The 14,131-nt window shown below is 43.8% G+C and overlaps 1 protein-coding gene and 1 pseudogene across 2 annotated transcripts in view; both read left to right on the top strand.

The window, feature by feature from the left end:
* The first annotated feature begins 435 nt into the window (after window positions 1–435).
* Window positions 436–556, top strand: LOC112475374 (annotated as a pseudogene).
* Window positions 557–12,110: 11,554 nt separating this feature from the next.
* The window catches only part of C1QTNF2 (C1q and TNF related 2), an 18,103-nt gene continuing 16,082 nt past the window's right edge, over window positions 12,111–14,131 (top strand). The window contains exon 1 of one of the 2 annotated variants that reach the window (XM_006906476.3): window positions 12,111–12,488. In XM_006906476.3, coding sequence (XP_006906538.2) covers window positions 12,236–12,488 — 253 coding nt within the window. In that variant the 5' untranslated portion in view covers window positions 12,111–12,235. The remainder of the gene's footprint in view (window positions 12,489–14,131) is intronic. The other variant, XM_015585155.2, reaches the window with a different exon arrangement.

Here is a 14,131-nt window from a genome sequence, read left to right as displayed (position 1 = left end):
AAATGTACTGCCCAAAATTCTCCCCAGGAAGATTTCCCTTTATTAGGACTTTCCAGAGACACCTACCTGGGGTTTAAGGCTGCAGCAGTTTTTGCAGCAGCCAGCTGGTGCTAGCATACTGGCCAGAATAAACTGTAAACCAGGCCTAAATTTCTTTCTCATCAGCTGGTCAGAAGGAACTCCCCATGCAGCCAAAGTTACGATTGAGAAAAAGTCTTGCAACAGCAGTGGGTGTCAAAGGAGTTGGGCCACTTACTCAGGCAATTTGCTTGTGCCTTCCAGACCTGCTTGATCTCTATCCCTCATGTACTATTTCTACCTGATGATAGATCGTTGCTGTGCACACTCCAATTTGTGGCTTGCTGGATCACACAGCACCCAGTGCCATGGAACCATTCCTTAAAAGGAGAAGAGTTATCTTCAAAAGAGGGAATGGTCTATGGCCATGCCACCCTGAACGTGCCCAATCTCGTCTGATCTTGGAAACTAAGCAGGGGCAGGCCTGGTTAGTATACTTGGATGGGAGACCACCTAGGAAGACCAGGTGCTATAGGCATTAAAAAAAAAAAAAAAAGGATTAGCTCCAAAACCCTATAGGTCTATGCTTTGATTCTCCTATTGGCCTTTGCCAAAGGCTCTGTACAAAACCCCTACTTGCCATGTTCAAGTGTCATTGGATCTGCTGGTCTCAAATGGTAGAGTAGCTGGCACTGCAGCATGGACTTGCTGCAGAGTCTTTCACTCCGCTCAAAACTGGAAGTGTTAGGGAAAATGGGTCAGAATAGCACACTCAAATGTGATATATGTTGCCTCTAAAAGCCAAAATTGGGCCCACCAAGCATTTTGCCTCTGTGTGGTAGGTGATATAGCAATTTGTTTTTCACCTTGAAAGAACTGTCGCAACATGCTGCAGACCATTAGCACATCAGAAACTTCACCTGGTCTGATGAGTCCCTGAATTTTTATGAGATCTTTCTCCCACTCTCTGGCTCATATGCATTTTACTAAAGCATCTAGAATACTTAGTACTACTTTATCAGATCCAATCTGCATGTCAGTGGAGTGGACCAATGTGATGGACTATGAAATGTCACAATGATCAAGATCTCTGCGTATTACATCATGGCAGACAGGAAGTTGTTATAGACCCAAGGCAAGACTAAAGGTAGTCTGGTTCTGCAAGGTGAAAACAAACTGCTTCTAGTGGTCACTGCAAATTAGTATAGAGAGGGAAAAGCATTTGCCAGATCAATAATGGTATATAAAGTGCCAAGTATTATGTTGATTTTCTCTCATAAAGATACCACTTCTGGAACAGCAGCTGCAAATGGAATCACCACCTGATTAAGTTTACAATAATCCGTAGTCATTCTCCAAATCCATCAACCTTCTACGCAGGAAAAGCAGGTAAATTCAAATGGGGATACGATCTATATTAAGCCGACGATAGGGGCACTAATCTCTGCAGTTTCCTTTAGGGATGAAGTATTGCTTTTTGGCTTCCTACCTTGGTAGAGAGGGGAATTTCTAGGGGCTTCTTACTCTTTTTACCACAATAGCCCTCACTCCACGAATCAGTGAATTTAGAGATTCTTCTAGTAATCACATATGTCTATTCCAATTACATATTCAAGAACTGGAGGTATAACCACTGGGTTCATAGCCCTACTATCCTCTGTAATTTAAACTTGAGGAAACACCCCATTCATTACCTGACCACCTTAACCCCCACTTTGACTGGTGAACCATTGTAGTATTTTAGGGTCCCAGGAATTAGTATCAATTTAGAGCCAGTGCCTACTAATCAATCCCCAAAAGATCTGAGGATTTTCTTTTTTCTCAATACACAGTCACCCTATTAAAGACTGTAGGTCTCTGAGGGAAGTCCTGGAGGAAGGTTCACAGTAATATACTTGTGGCAATGTTGTGGAGTTCTTAAGGGAATTCAGCATATCCTTCAATCAGTAGGCGCTGGATCTGATGACTGGCATAGGTCTGGAAACTGGAGAAGAGGCTATGACTGCAGTGACTTGAGTCAGATTTCCAAGCACCAGGCCTAGAATTTTTCCTGTTGTATAGATCAAGTAGTATTTCAGTAGATTGCCCATCTACTTCATTTCCAAGTCCACTCTACCAGTTAGCTACTGTACTAGGGTTCTCCAGAGAAACAGAGCCAATGGAGAGATATATGTGGGGGAGGAGAGAGAGAGAGATTATAAGGAATAGGCTCATGTAATTATGGGGGCTAGCAAGTCCAAAATCTGCAGGATGGGGCAGCAGGCCAGAGAGCCAGGAGAGCCAATCAGTTCCAGTCTGAAGACGGTCTGCTAGAGAATTCTCTCTTGCTTGGGCAAGGTTGGTCTTTTTATTGTATTAGGGCCTTCAACTGATTGGATGAGGCCCACCCAAAGTTTGAAGGGCAATCCGATTTACTCAAAGTCCACCAATTTAAATGTTAATCTCATCTAGAAACACCCTCACAGAAATGCCCAGAATAATGTTTGACAAAATATCTGGGCATCTGGTCACCCAGCCAGTTGACATAAAATTAACTGTCACAGCTACTATCAATGATTCCTGTGGATCAAAACATTCTGATTATCATTTTGTCTCTGCTTTGCATTATGTTAAATGCATCCACCTTATCTCTAGTGACTAGGCACTGTTACTTGGTCTCTGCTACCATAGGATCCCATCACCCCACTGAAATCTATGAACTTATCTCAGTGGCAAGACCTTCCACCATCCTACCAGCCTACACAGAACAGCAACTACAGAGATTTTCAAGGATATTGGTGACCTCCTCATTAATGTATTGCCCAATACCTTAGTGAAGGAATGTACTCTGGGTCCTCTTGAACCATATAGTAGTCAGAGGTAGTGGATGAGGGCAGTAAGTCACACATAAGCTTACCCCAGCATTTCTATCTCCCTAAGTCTTTGAATTCCTTTCTCTACATTATGCCAGGGAAGGAAGTTCTGGTGTCTCAGATTCATTCTATGTAGGTCACTGTTGGGTCCAAGTAAGTAAATTCTTCGTACAAGTTAACATTGAATCCAGAATTCCTGATAAGTACACCCATATCAGTAAATTTGGCCTGTTGTATTCTGTTTTCTTTGGTCTAACACTCTTAGAATCCCATTCCCACACATATTCATCAGGTTCCTGCTTATATACATGAGGAAAATCTTGCATTTCTTTTGGATTATGAAATCTTTCCTTCAGGATCAGACTTCGTACTTGTTCCCTTGGAATATGTTGGATCATCTGACCCTAGTTATGGGTTTAGTGGCAACAAGGAGTAGTTTGGGTAGATCTTGAAAAGTATAGGCATCTCCTAGAAAGACACCTGCCTCAGGTGAGGTTATTACAGGGACTTCAAACAAAGGAAACCTAATCCGAGACGGAAGGTGAAGGCCTGGGAGGCTCAGAGTAACTTGGGAGTTAAGATTTTCAGCTTCATCAGAGTCCATACAGATGTCTTCATTCCAAGTCTTAGGGACACTTTTCCAACTCTCATCCTAACTTTCACTGAAAGTTGTAGGTTGTGAATTCAATTTACATGTAATTCCACAACCCTCACACTTAAATATTGTGTGAATTTTCAGCTGTAAGACATTTGGGATACTGTTAGGTGCACCACAGAATCTCTCGTTCTCTGGGCCTTGATCTGAGATTTTAAAGAGCTGAGAGTGTCCTTTTCTTACTGTATGCACTCTGCGGCACTCTGAAAAAGACACCTACCCCACAGTCTCTGTATTTGCAGCAGCCACTTGGTCCCCAGGACACTTGCTTCAAGAGGTTCTTCATCACAATACAGCCAATAATTTGGTTAGTCAGTGTCACTCAATGCCATGGCTTGCCAGCATCCCATTTCCATGACAAGGAGCTCAATATTGCATTCAAGACTAAAGAGAAACCCAAACACCTGAGAACATTCTGTCTTTGAAGGTCTGCTTCCTGAGTCTCCTGGTACAAATTTCTGTATTAGTCAACTTTCAGTCAGGAGACGCAAGCTCCTTCAGTTACTTTTACAGAGAGAATTTAATGTAAAGAATTGTTAACCAGCTGTTAGAGAACTGGAAAGGCAAAAAGAATACTGTAGTAAACGCAGAAAGCAGTGACTATCCCCAGGGCCGGGAGAGCAAGGAGAAGAGCTTGGGATGAATAAAATGTAGGAGCTTGGATGAAGGGTCCCATGGAGCTGAGTCAGAGAAGGCATCTGTCTGCTGAGACTGGTATATCTGAAGAAGAATAAGGCTAATTCTGAGATCGTGGAAAAATGTAAACTTGACCAGCTGCTCCTACAGGAAATAACTGTCATTGCCAGGGTGAGGAGAAATTGCTTGGGTGACAGTGACAATAACAGGAAGCAAATTGGAAAGGAGCAAGTTCCTTGCCACTGTAGATTTCCAGTCTCCTTCTAGTGCCCTATTGGCAGACTACCAGAGGGGCAGCTGGCAAAGGAGAAATGTGATTTGCAAAGTCTCGGCCCTGGCATCACTGAGCTGAGTTTAAAGCTAAGAGACTAGCTTAGTAATCAACTGTGTGTGTGTGTGTGTGTGTGTGTGTTCCGGGGTTCTGAACCAACATCACACCTCTTCACCCTTCCATATTTCAGTATGCATCTTCTAAGACTAAGGACATTATCCTATATAACCACATAACCATTATTCACCCCCAGAAAATTAACAATAATTCTCTAACATTATGTAATAACTCAGACTATATTCAAAGTTCCTCCAATTGTCCCTAAATATCTTTTATTACTAATTTTTTGAACTACCTTTTGATTTTTTTATGGCATTGACATTTTAAGTAATGTCCCACTCTGAATTGTTTTCTCCTATAATCATTTAGCTAATTCTGCTATTCTGTATGTTTTCTGCTAATCAGAGATTAGATCTGAAGTTATATTCAGTTTAAAATCCTTAATATATCTTATAATGTCAGGTTGTTCTACCCTTGGTAATGCTAAATTTCCTTACTTGGTTAATAAACTGGCCACCAAATCTCTCCATTATAAAGGCGTGTTTTGCCCTTTGAGCTTTTTTAAGAGTGCGTTTTATTTTTAATATCTAATACAGGCATATGGTAATTCAAAACAGTGCAGCGAAGCCTGCATCTGTCACTTCATCTCTTAGCTCCACAGATTCTCCCCAGAGGCAGTCACCGTTACCAAGTTATATATTTTTTAAAGAGATTGTTCTGCATAAACGTAGGTATGTGTATTTGTGTGTAAACTTTTTCCCCCTAAGTGGTAGCACATTGGACACACTCTTGTATGTTTTAAGGTTTTTAATTTTTTATTATACACATCATAAACTAAGTGGATAACATATGTAGAGCTAAGTGTCTTCTGAGCATGATTTAAAGGAAATACATAGAAGTCTTTTGAAATACAAGATTTAGAGAAATAAGTCTCTTACTTCACAATAGGTAACAGAAAAAAAAAATTCTAGCTGCCGACTAAATTTTATTTATGTAGCTTAATCATGCTTCATTTCTTTAATCTGGGATTTCTGCTTTTCTTCTCAGCCAAAAGGCAGGGATAGAACCTTTATTTCTCATGTTTTCTCCCCGGATGATGCTAGCAAAATATGCCAAAGCCCCGGTTTCTGTACTTATTTATAGGCATCTTTCTGAAAACTTGATTCTATAAAGCAGACCTTTAGACCTTCTTTTTCACAAGGCACTTTCCTCAGCTCAAATGTCTGTTCATTTCTGATCCTCACACACAGTTGAGAAACCTCACCAAGAGCTTGTTGCATCAGATTCCAAAATTAAGTCTCCCAACTGAGGCCCTTCAAGTTACATCTGGAAACTGGCTGGATCTTTTCTGGGTCATTTCCCGTTGAACCTAAGTGGTGTCTATTTTGGTCTGACTTCATTTGTACTGAGGCTCTAACTGGCTTGGAGCTTATTTTCTCCTGAAACCTGAGGCCAGAAGAATCTCTCAGAACTCTCTGGTTTTTCTTTTCCTTCTCATGAAAACCACTCTTCTTGCTGAGGTCCTCTGCCCATGCCCAACTAAATATGGTCCAGTAGAAGGACTTTATGACCGGGCGAGATCGGAGCTCTCATCACAACTCTGCCCCTCACTCCCTGTGTACCCTTGGGAAGATGGCCTGCTTCTGGGCCTCTGTTCCTTCAGCTGTACAGTGGGAGAAGTACTTGTCCCTAACTTGGAAGATTGGAGCAGACTGCTCCTTGAAATGTTCTTTAAAGAGAAAATTACATAATTCTCAGGAGCTTACTGTTATTAACTGTCTAAATTCTCTGCCACATCCCCAGATCCAGCTCATCCATAAGAGCAAAGGAAAAATTTCCAGAAACTGCAACCCAGCATCTACTTAAAAAAAAAAAAAAAAAAAAATTCTTTTTTATTGAGGGGCAGGCTGTTAATAAGTAATAGATTCCCATGGTTTTAAAATTCAAATTGATCCAAAAGACATGCAGTGAAAAATAAGTCTTCCCCTTAGGACTGTTTTCCAGTTCCCCTCTCCAGAGACAACTTCTTGTGTTGCAATTTTTTGTATATCCTTCTAGAGATAGATTATGCTCACGCATCCACATGTCTGTGTGTATTTTCTTCAACTCTTCTTTTTTTTTAATTCAAGTGATATAAAACTCTACATATGGTTCTGCTCCTTATTTTTCTCATGGAACAATGTATCGTTGAGATAATTCCATAATAGTACATAGAGGTCTGCCTCTCTATATAAATATATGTATCACGATTCATTTAATTAGTCCCCTATTGTTAGGCATTTAGATTGTTTCAAGTCTTTTGTAGATTCAAATAAGGTTGCAGTAAATATCTTTCTAAACACTTCCAGGATAAGTTACAGGAAATAGAATAGCTATGTCAAAAAATAAATTACGTATTTTTCATTTCTATAAACCCACAAGTTTTCCTTGCAGTTCAACTATCATCTTGTTCCATTCTAAGTGACATCATACACAGAGCAGCCAGCATTCACTCCAACATCACAGTCTTTCTGTGGAAAGGCAGCAAGTCCTCTCCACCAACAGCTGTCCCCCCAATGCTGCCACGTTCATGAGACCCCATCTGGAATGATCTCATCCTGGAGAACTTCACAGCCCCAAAGCCCCTTGTCGAAAGTAAACATGGACAGCTTGGGCTTTGGCCATTAGCTCTCTGGAATGATTCAAAGGTTGTTTTTAAACACTTTTGTACCAAAATTGGAGAAAAGAAAAGGTTGATAAAAGGCAAACAGGAAGGCATACATTTTAATAATAATGGATGCAAGACAAAAGATCTGAGGCTTGCTTTATCTTGACTCCACAACTAACTACCAAGTCACTGAAGGTCTCTGGACCTCTTTGTCCTCATGTGTTAAATGAAGACAGGTGGACCAAATTATTTCTCAAGACCCTTTCTCCTTTGAGATTCGGAAGATTCAGTTACAGTGTAGTTCAGGGGCACTTGTCCTCCCAACCTCACCATATTCAAAAGGCAAGATATGTCACAAATCAGTACATTATTAATATCCAAATGGGTGGTACAATTGAAAAGGGATTTAGACAGTGGTGTGCTGGTAAACAGGCTGGGGGCCGGGTTTGGGGAAAGGCAGCCTTGATTTGTAGCATTTGCTAAATTCTGTAGTCTAACTATTCCCACTATGACAATTTCAAACTAATGCGACATCACTAAAATCAGAGTTGAGAAGAGCGGCACGGATTGGCTGCTGGCTCCAGCAAACCACCAGTTAGGAATTTGAAGCAAGCATTTTCTTCAGACTTTTGTTTTGAGAGGACTTCATGGAAGAGGAGAGATTAGAACTAGGCCTTGAAGGATACAGCATTAGGATATCTTTCCATGATAACTGACAGAAACATTTCGAACTAGCTTAAAGAAAGAGAAAAAATGAGAGATGTGAATGTTTTAGCACAAGCATCTGAACAAAGGACTCACGATGTAGTCATAGCACCTGCTCCACCTTTCAGTTCTTGAATCTGCTTCCATTTGTGTACTGAATGCCATCAGCACTCCCTCTCCGAGCAGCAAGAAATAGGCTAGTGGCAACCCAGGTCTATTTCTTTACAGTTAACAATTCAGAAGAAAAGCAATGCTTCTCATGGAGATCACATGGAAAGACTCTGATTGGCTCTGCTTGAGTCTCATGTCCATGTCTAGACTCTTAACTGGGCACAAAAAGAAAGGGTACCTGGTCCGCATACCCCTGCCACTGCCGCCAGAGGGCGGGCAGTGCACTAGGATGGACCACTCTCCCTACCACCGGATACACATGGGAATCATCCATACCGAATTCCCCAATGGACAGAGGGGTGCTGGGAAGATAAAAGCTGTGAATTCCTAGTAGGCATAGGTACGGCTTTGTAGAGAGGCAGACGAGTGGGTACTAGTCAGAGGGAACTGTGTAAGTGGAGGTGCAGAAACATAAAAGTTGAGGGTGCATTTAGGAGCCAGCAAAAAACTACCCTGACAAAGCAGGGCTACCCATAGGGCAGTGGTTCTCAGTGAAGGGTGATTTTGCCCCTCATGGGACATTTGGCAATGTCTAGAGATATTTCTGGTTGTCACAGCTGCGGTTGGGGCGGGGGCTGCTATTCTCATCTAGAAAGTAGAGGCAAGAGATCCTGCTAAACATCCTACAATGCATGGGACAGTCCGCCCAACAAAGACTTTGCCAGCCCCAAATGTCGGTAGTGCCAAGGCTGAGAAATCCTGATATCCAGGAAAAATACGAGAAATGGCTGGAAAGATGTCAAATCACGGAGTCCTTTCTGTTAGGGAGACTACAGAAAGGCTCAGACGTTTCGGCCTTATCCTGCAACCGTTACGCAAGGAAGCATTAGAAAGATGTGTATGGAGCAGGGCTAACATAGCTTTTACTCACTCTGCTGCTTCTGCCTGGACCTTTCTCCAGTCCTCCTTCGCCACCTTTGTATGGCTGGCCCTTTTTTATCCTTTATGACTCAGCTTAAAAGTTACTTACTTAGAAGATCTTCCCAGACCTCCCAATCAAAGTAAGTTCTCTCAGACTGCACACTGTCATTCTCTCCCACATTTCCCTCTTCTTTTCCTTTATAACGCTGACCACAGTTTTGAATTATATATTTATTTAAGTGCTAGTTGAGCATCTGTCTCCTCATAAGCACCATGGAGGCAGAGACCTTGTTTATTCACTTCTGCAGCCCCAACATCTAGCAGAATACCTTGTGCATTGTAGTTGTTTAATATCTAATCAACTGATTAATGAATTCGATGCCTGATTAGAGGATTGAAGAAGGGTTGAGGGTAGGAGGTAGCATTGAAAGAGGAAAGAAAGTAGCTGAATTTCTTCCCTGCTTGTTCTGATCCACACTCATCTACCTTCTCTGACTTTCGCAGTTCATAGCATGGCATATGAATTAGGATTCCAGTGAAGATGAAAAACGCTTCTAGCTATTTGAAGCAGACAGGATTTAATAAAGAGAATCGAATGAATTCAGAATCATGGTAGAGTGAGCACTGGCCTGGGCCTCTGAGAATGATTTGCAGAATACCACCACAGTACTGACCCCCCAAGGGAACTACTCCTTCTGCCACAATGTGGAAGCTAGGAATTCAGGGAGGGGCTACTGGTCCAGTCTCCAGCTCCAGGAACACACCATCCTAGGTGTAATCTGGGGACCAGGAGCTACTGCCAGAGCCCCAGAGCCATACTGCACCTTTTGGGTCAGCACCAGCAAAATGGATTCCTCCCAGGCTGCTGCCTCTTCTCCACCTAACTCATTTTTTCCCCTAACTCAGTTTGAATTCAGGTCTTGCACAAGCGCACAAGACTGGCTCAACCTAAATTACAATGGAAACCCCAGCAGCAAGGAGTCTAGGAAATGAGTTTTTAACTTTCAAGCCTCTGTAGTATAGGAAGGTACACCTGCCAGAGGTTTGGACGATATGGAACAAGCTGATCTACCACATCTGTCACATGGCTGTCCCTGCCAGCTCGTAAAATCTCTGCGGCCATCATTGTCACAATGTCATTCATCTTTTCCTGTTTGGTGCTGGGCATGTTCTCTAGGCATGAACAAGATGTGAAACAAATTGAACTGAATCAAGCAAAGGGAAAAAGCCTCCTCATTTCCTATAACACTTTGTATCTTATGGCACTGTTTTGCCTCTTAGAGTAATTTGTATTTTCATTCATTTTTCTTGTAGACCAGAAGTTCATCTCCTTGTCTTCATATTCATAATAGATACTAGATGTTTGTGGACTGAATTAAAGACAGATACAGGCTAGAGGGAGTTCTCAAAAGTTCTGAGCTCCATTTTAGCTTGAGGAAGCTCCTGCACCTTTTGGAATAGCCATTCATGAATATTTTGGATTTCCTGCTACATGAAGCCATCTCCAATGCAAAGGCCCACAGGACAAGGCCCCAAGGACTCTGCTAGGCTCCAGGGCTCCTCCAAAAGTTGGAAAAGCATCCACCCCCATTGATCCATCCATTCAGCCAATAAATATTTATTAACTGCTTGCAGGGTGCCAAGTGTGGCGCCATTGCCTTTTCCTACACTTTTCGTTAACCATTTCCTTAGCAGCAAGAGCATGCCTGTGATTTCAACCTCTGCTGCAGTGGACTGCTGAGGGTAGCACACAAAGACCTCTCCTCTACCCTAGGAGAGGGGCTTTCCTGACCCTTTTAGATTCTGCATGGCCTCCAAGCACACTAAGCAGGGTTTCCTCACTTTTTCCATTCCTGACACATCCGGAAACAGACCGGCTTACCCAGAGGCAGCAATGGAAAGATTGTGAATCAACGTGCTGCAGTCTACTACACATGTCATCTTTCATCCATGCTTAGAGCTCACCTCTCCCTTAAACCCAGACAAGTCTCAGTCATCCCTCAACTGAACCTCACTTCCCCAGGCCTTCCCCTGGCCATCTAGTTTTATCCTCGATGTTTTTCTTTTCTGTAACACTCATGCCACATGAAACCGCTTGCGTCGTCCTCACTAGACTCAAGTTCCATGAGGGCAGGCACCAAGTTTATTTGGTTTACCCCAGCACCTAACTTGAGGACTGATACGTGATAGATGATCATTAAATGTTTGCCGAATGAATGTTTGTTGAGCCCACTAACTTTCATCCTCAAGTAATATTTATGTAATATTGGTAATAATTCTCTGCATAGTTCAGTGGCTTACCAAACACCTTTATGGGCGAGTGTCCCAACTTTGCGGGGGGAAATCAAATGTGATAATATTATTATTCTCCCAACTTTTTAGAAAATGAAACACCATCTATGAGGTCACTGACTTGTCTGAGGTGGTGGAACCAGCATTAGAGTTCAAATGCATACCTACATTAAAATTCTGACTGTAAACCTTGGGTCACATACCATCTGTTACCCAGATGTTCTGGCAGCCAAGTGAAATACTGGTAGCTAGTGGAAGAGAGCAGTGGAAGGAAGAGGGAAAAGCAAAAGCCAGGCCTCTACTGTCCTTTCTTCCCCTAGTGGATTCTGCCAGTTCTGGGAGCTGGAACTCTAGAGCAGGGCTGGGTCTGAGAGTTAATGAGGCCAGCGAAGCCTCACGTTCTGGAGAGGAGGGAGATGCGACACAGGGGCACCTGCCCACACTATTATGTATGTGCCCACTCACATGTGGACAAAATCCACACCAAGGCATGCATAGATATGAACACACAGAATGAGCCACTGCACAAACAGGCGCCACACAGACATCATGCACACACACACACACACAGATGTGATTATGCAGTCTTACACACATTTAAACATGCAGCCAACAGACACACACACACACACACACACACACACACTGATGTGATTATGCAGTCTTACACATATTTAAACATGCAGCCAACAGCTATCCATCCACTGTTGTCTGCACCCAGCACCTGAAGTACACTTCCGCTGAAATCTTGAGCATGTGCATGTAAATGTGCATAAACAAGCTTTGATGTATATTTGCACACACACACACCTAAACACGTACACATGCTTTTTAATCACTCGTAAGTGCATGCACATTCAGTACACAGGGAAATGTACTCTCTTTTCACCGTGAGTCATGCCCACATGCACCCTCAGATCCACAGCGAGGTGAATGCTCACATGCAAGCAACACAGATGGCTCTTCAGACACACCCACACGTACCCACACCCTTGCAAATGCCTCGGTAATGCCTTACTCTCATGCACGTAAACCTCCAAATACACTGACGGGGTCTACGCTCGGAAATGCTCGGACGCACCCAAGTCTCACCAACGCTAGTAATTTTTTCCAAAGGGCTAGACAGCGAAGGAAGAGCGCTGCGCTGCGGGCCTGCCCACGTGACCGGGAGGAAGGCGCTCCCGCCAGTGACGGGATGGAAAAAGTATGCTTCGGGCGGGCTCCGAGCGCGCCGCAGTCGCCGCAGGAGGCCGGGACGCGAAGCAAGGCAGACAGCTTGGTCGCTCTGGACGCTCCTGGACGTGGCCGGCAGCCGCGAGGGTGAGTGTCCGAGCGCTATCCTCGGAAAGTGCGGGCTCGGAAAGGGGGAGGCTACGCAGGACTGGGGCGGAGTGCAGGATAGGAAGGGGTGAGAGGGGGAGGGTTGCAAGCACCCTCTCTTTGCAGGCCGGGTAGCCCGCAGATTCCTAGCTATTCACCTCCGCCTTATGAATTATAACATGAATCAACATTTGCTGAGCGCTTGCCAGGCTCTCTGCTCAGTGTTTTACCTGTTGACAGCAGTAGCTGGACCATTGATTGAGCGCCTGTTTTGTGCCAGGCCCTGCCAGCCCTTTGCGTGTGCCGTTTCATTTCCGTGACAACAGATTGTACCTGTCTGCAAAAAAGGACCCAGGCTCAGAAATGTTAATGAGTTGCTCGGGGTTGCACCGCTAGTAACCGGCGGTAAAGGGAGCAGAACCCTGGTAAATCCGAGTCCAATACCCAAGCTAACAATCGTAGGTAACATTTATAGAATCCATTATCTCATTTTCCCTTCACAAAATTTGTTTAATTAAATACATTGCACAGACGGACAACTTGAGCTCTAAAAGTACTAACTGGCAAACTGGGATTTGCACCTAGTTAGTTCTTCCCAACTCTCTTCACTCTCCCTCCTCCCCAAACTACTTGTCTGCAAGCCTCGTCCTTATTTTGTTTCCCATTCCAAGACTGTATCTCGCAGCTGACTGTCACAATGGCCCTTGATGGTCTCCCAGCCCAAGCGTCTCCCCTAACACCTTTGCACACCCTCACCGTGATCCTCCCTATTCTTTTACCATAAAACTCTCCTGCCTGGAACTCTTCAAGAGCCTCCACCTTAGACTGACTACCTCCCAGAGGCCCTGTGTCCCTGCCATGCTGGACCAGCAGCAATAGCAACAACAGTGTCCTATGTATGTCAGCCCAAGGCCGTTGCTCAGCTAGACTTATCTGAAGCCTGTCCTCTTCCATCCTCCATGTCTGCCCTCCCACATGCACGGTTCTCTGACTTATTCTCTTGTCTGGCAGTCATACCCATTGCACACGCTTTCGGCCGCCAGTCCGGGACCCTCCACACTTTCCGAACGTCACTGCTGCCCTTCGTTCTAACACATCGCATGCACCAGCCTGTTTCTTCCCAGACGTCTGACTCTCCCCATCCCTCAGCAGGGACACCGACCTGACCCGTCTCCTAACCCTTCAACATTAGTGTTACCTTTTGTTTTAAATGACAGAAAGCTAACAATGCTCACTGTAAGAAATGCAGACAGTTCGAAAAGGTAGCAAGTGAAAAGTAAAAGCCCACACACCCCTCCTCAATCCTGAGAGGTGGCCCCTTCAACAAGGTGTTGTGGCCTTTCAGAAATGTCATATATATTTGTATCTTTTTTTTTTTTTTTTTAACTCAGAATCATACTTTACATTCCAGGCTGCAGCTTGCATTCCTCACTCTGCGTATCTTGGCCATCTTTCCATATCCGCACATACAGACCTGCTTTGTTCTTATAATGGTGTCACAGTGTGTCGTTGCATGAATGGAGATGTCTTTCACACATCTGGGGTCATCTCCAGAGCTACTCTGCCTCCATCAAACATGCAGCACATTCCCCGAGAAGTTACTTCTTTCTCTGCCAGTGCCTCTCTTCTGCCTTATCTCGCTG

The sequence above is a fragment of the Pteropus alecto genome, unplaced genomic scaffold (assembly GCF_000325575.1).
Source record: "Pteropus alecto unplaced genomic scaffold, ASM32557v1 scaffold40, whole genome shotgun sequence".
Classification (NCBI taxonomy): Eukaryota; Metazoa; Chordata; class Mammalia; order Chiroptera; family Pteropodidae; genus Pteropus; species Pteropus alecto.
The sequence above is the reverse complement of the archived record's forward strand: the minus strand, read 5'-3'. Positions and strand labels throughout refer to the sequence as shown.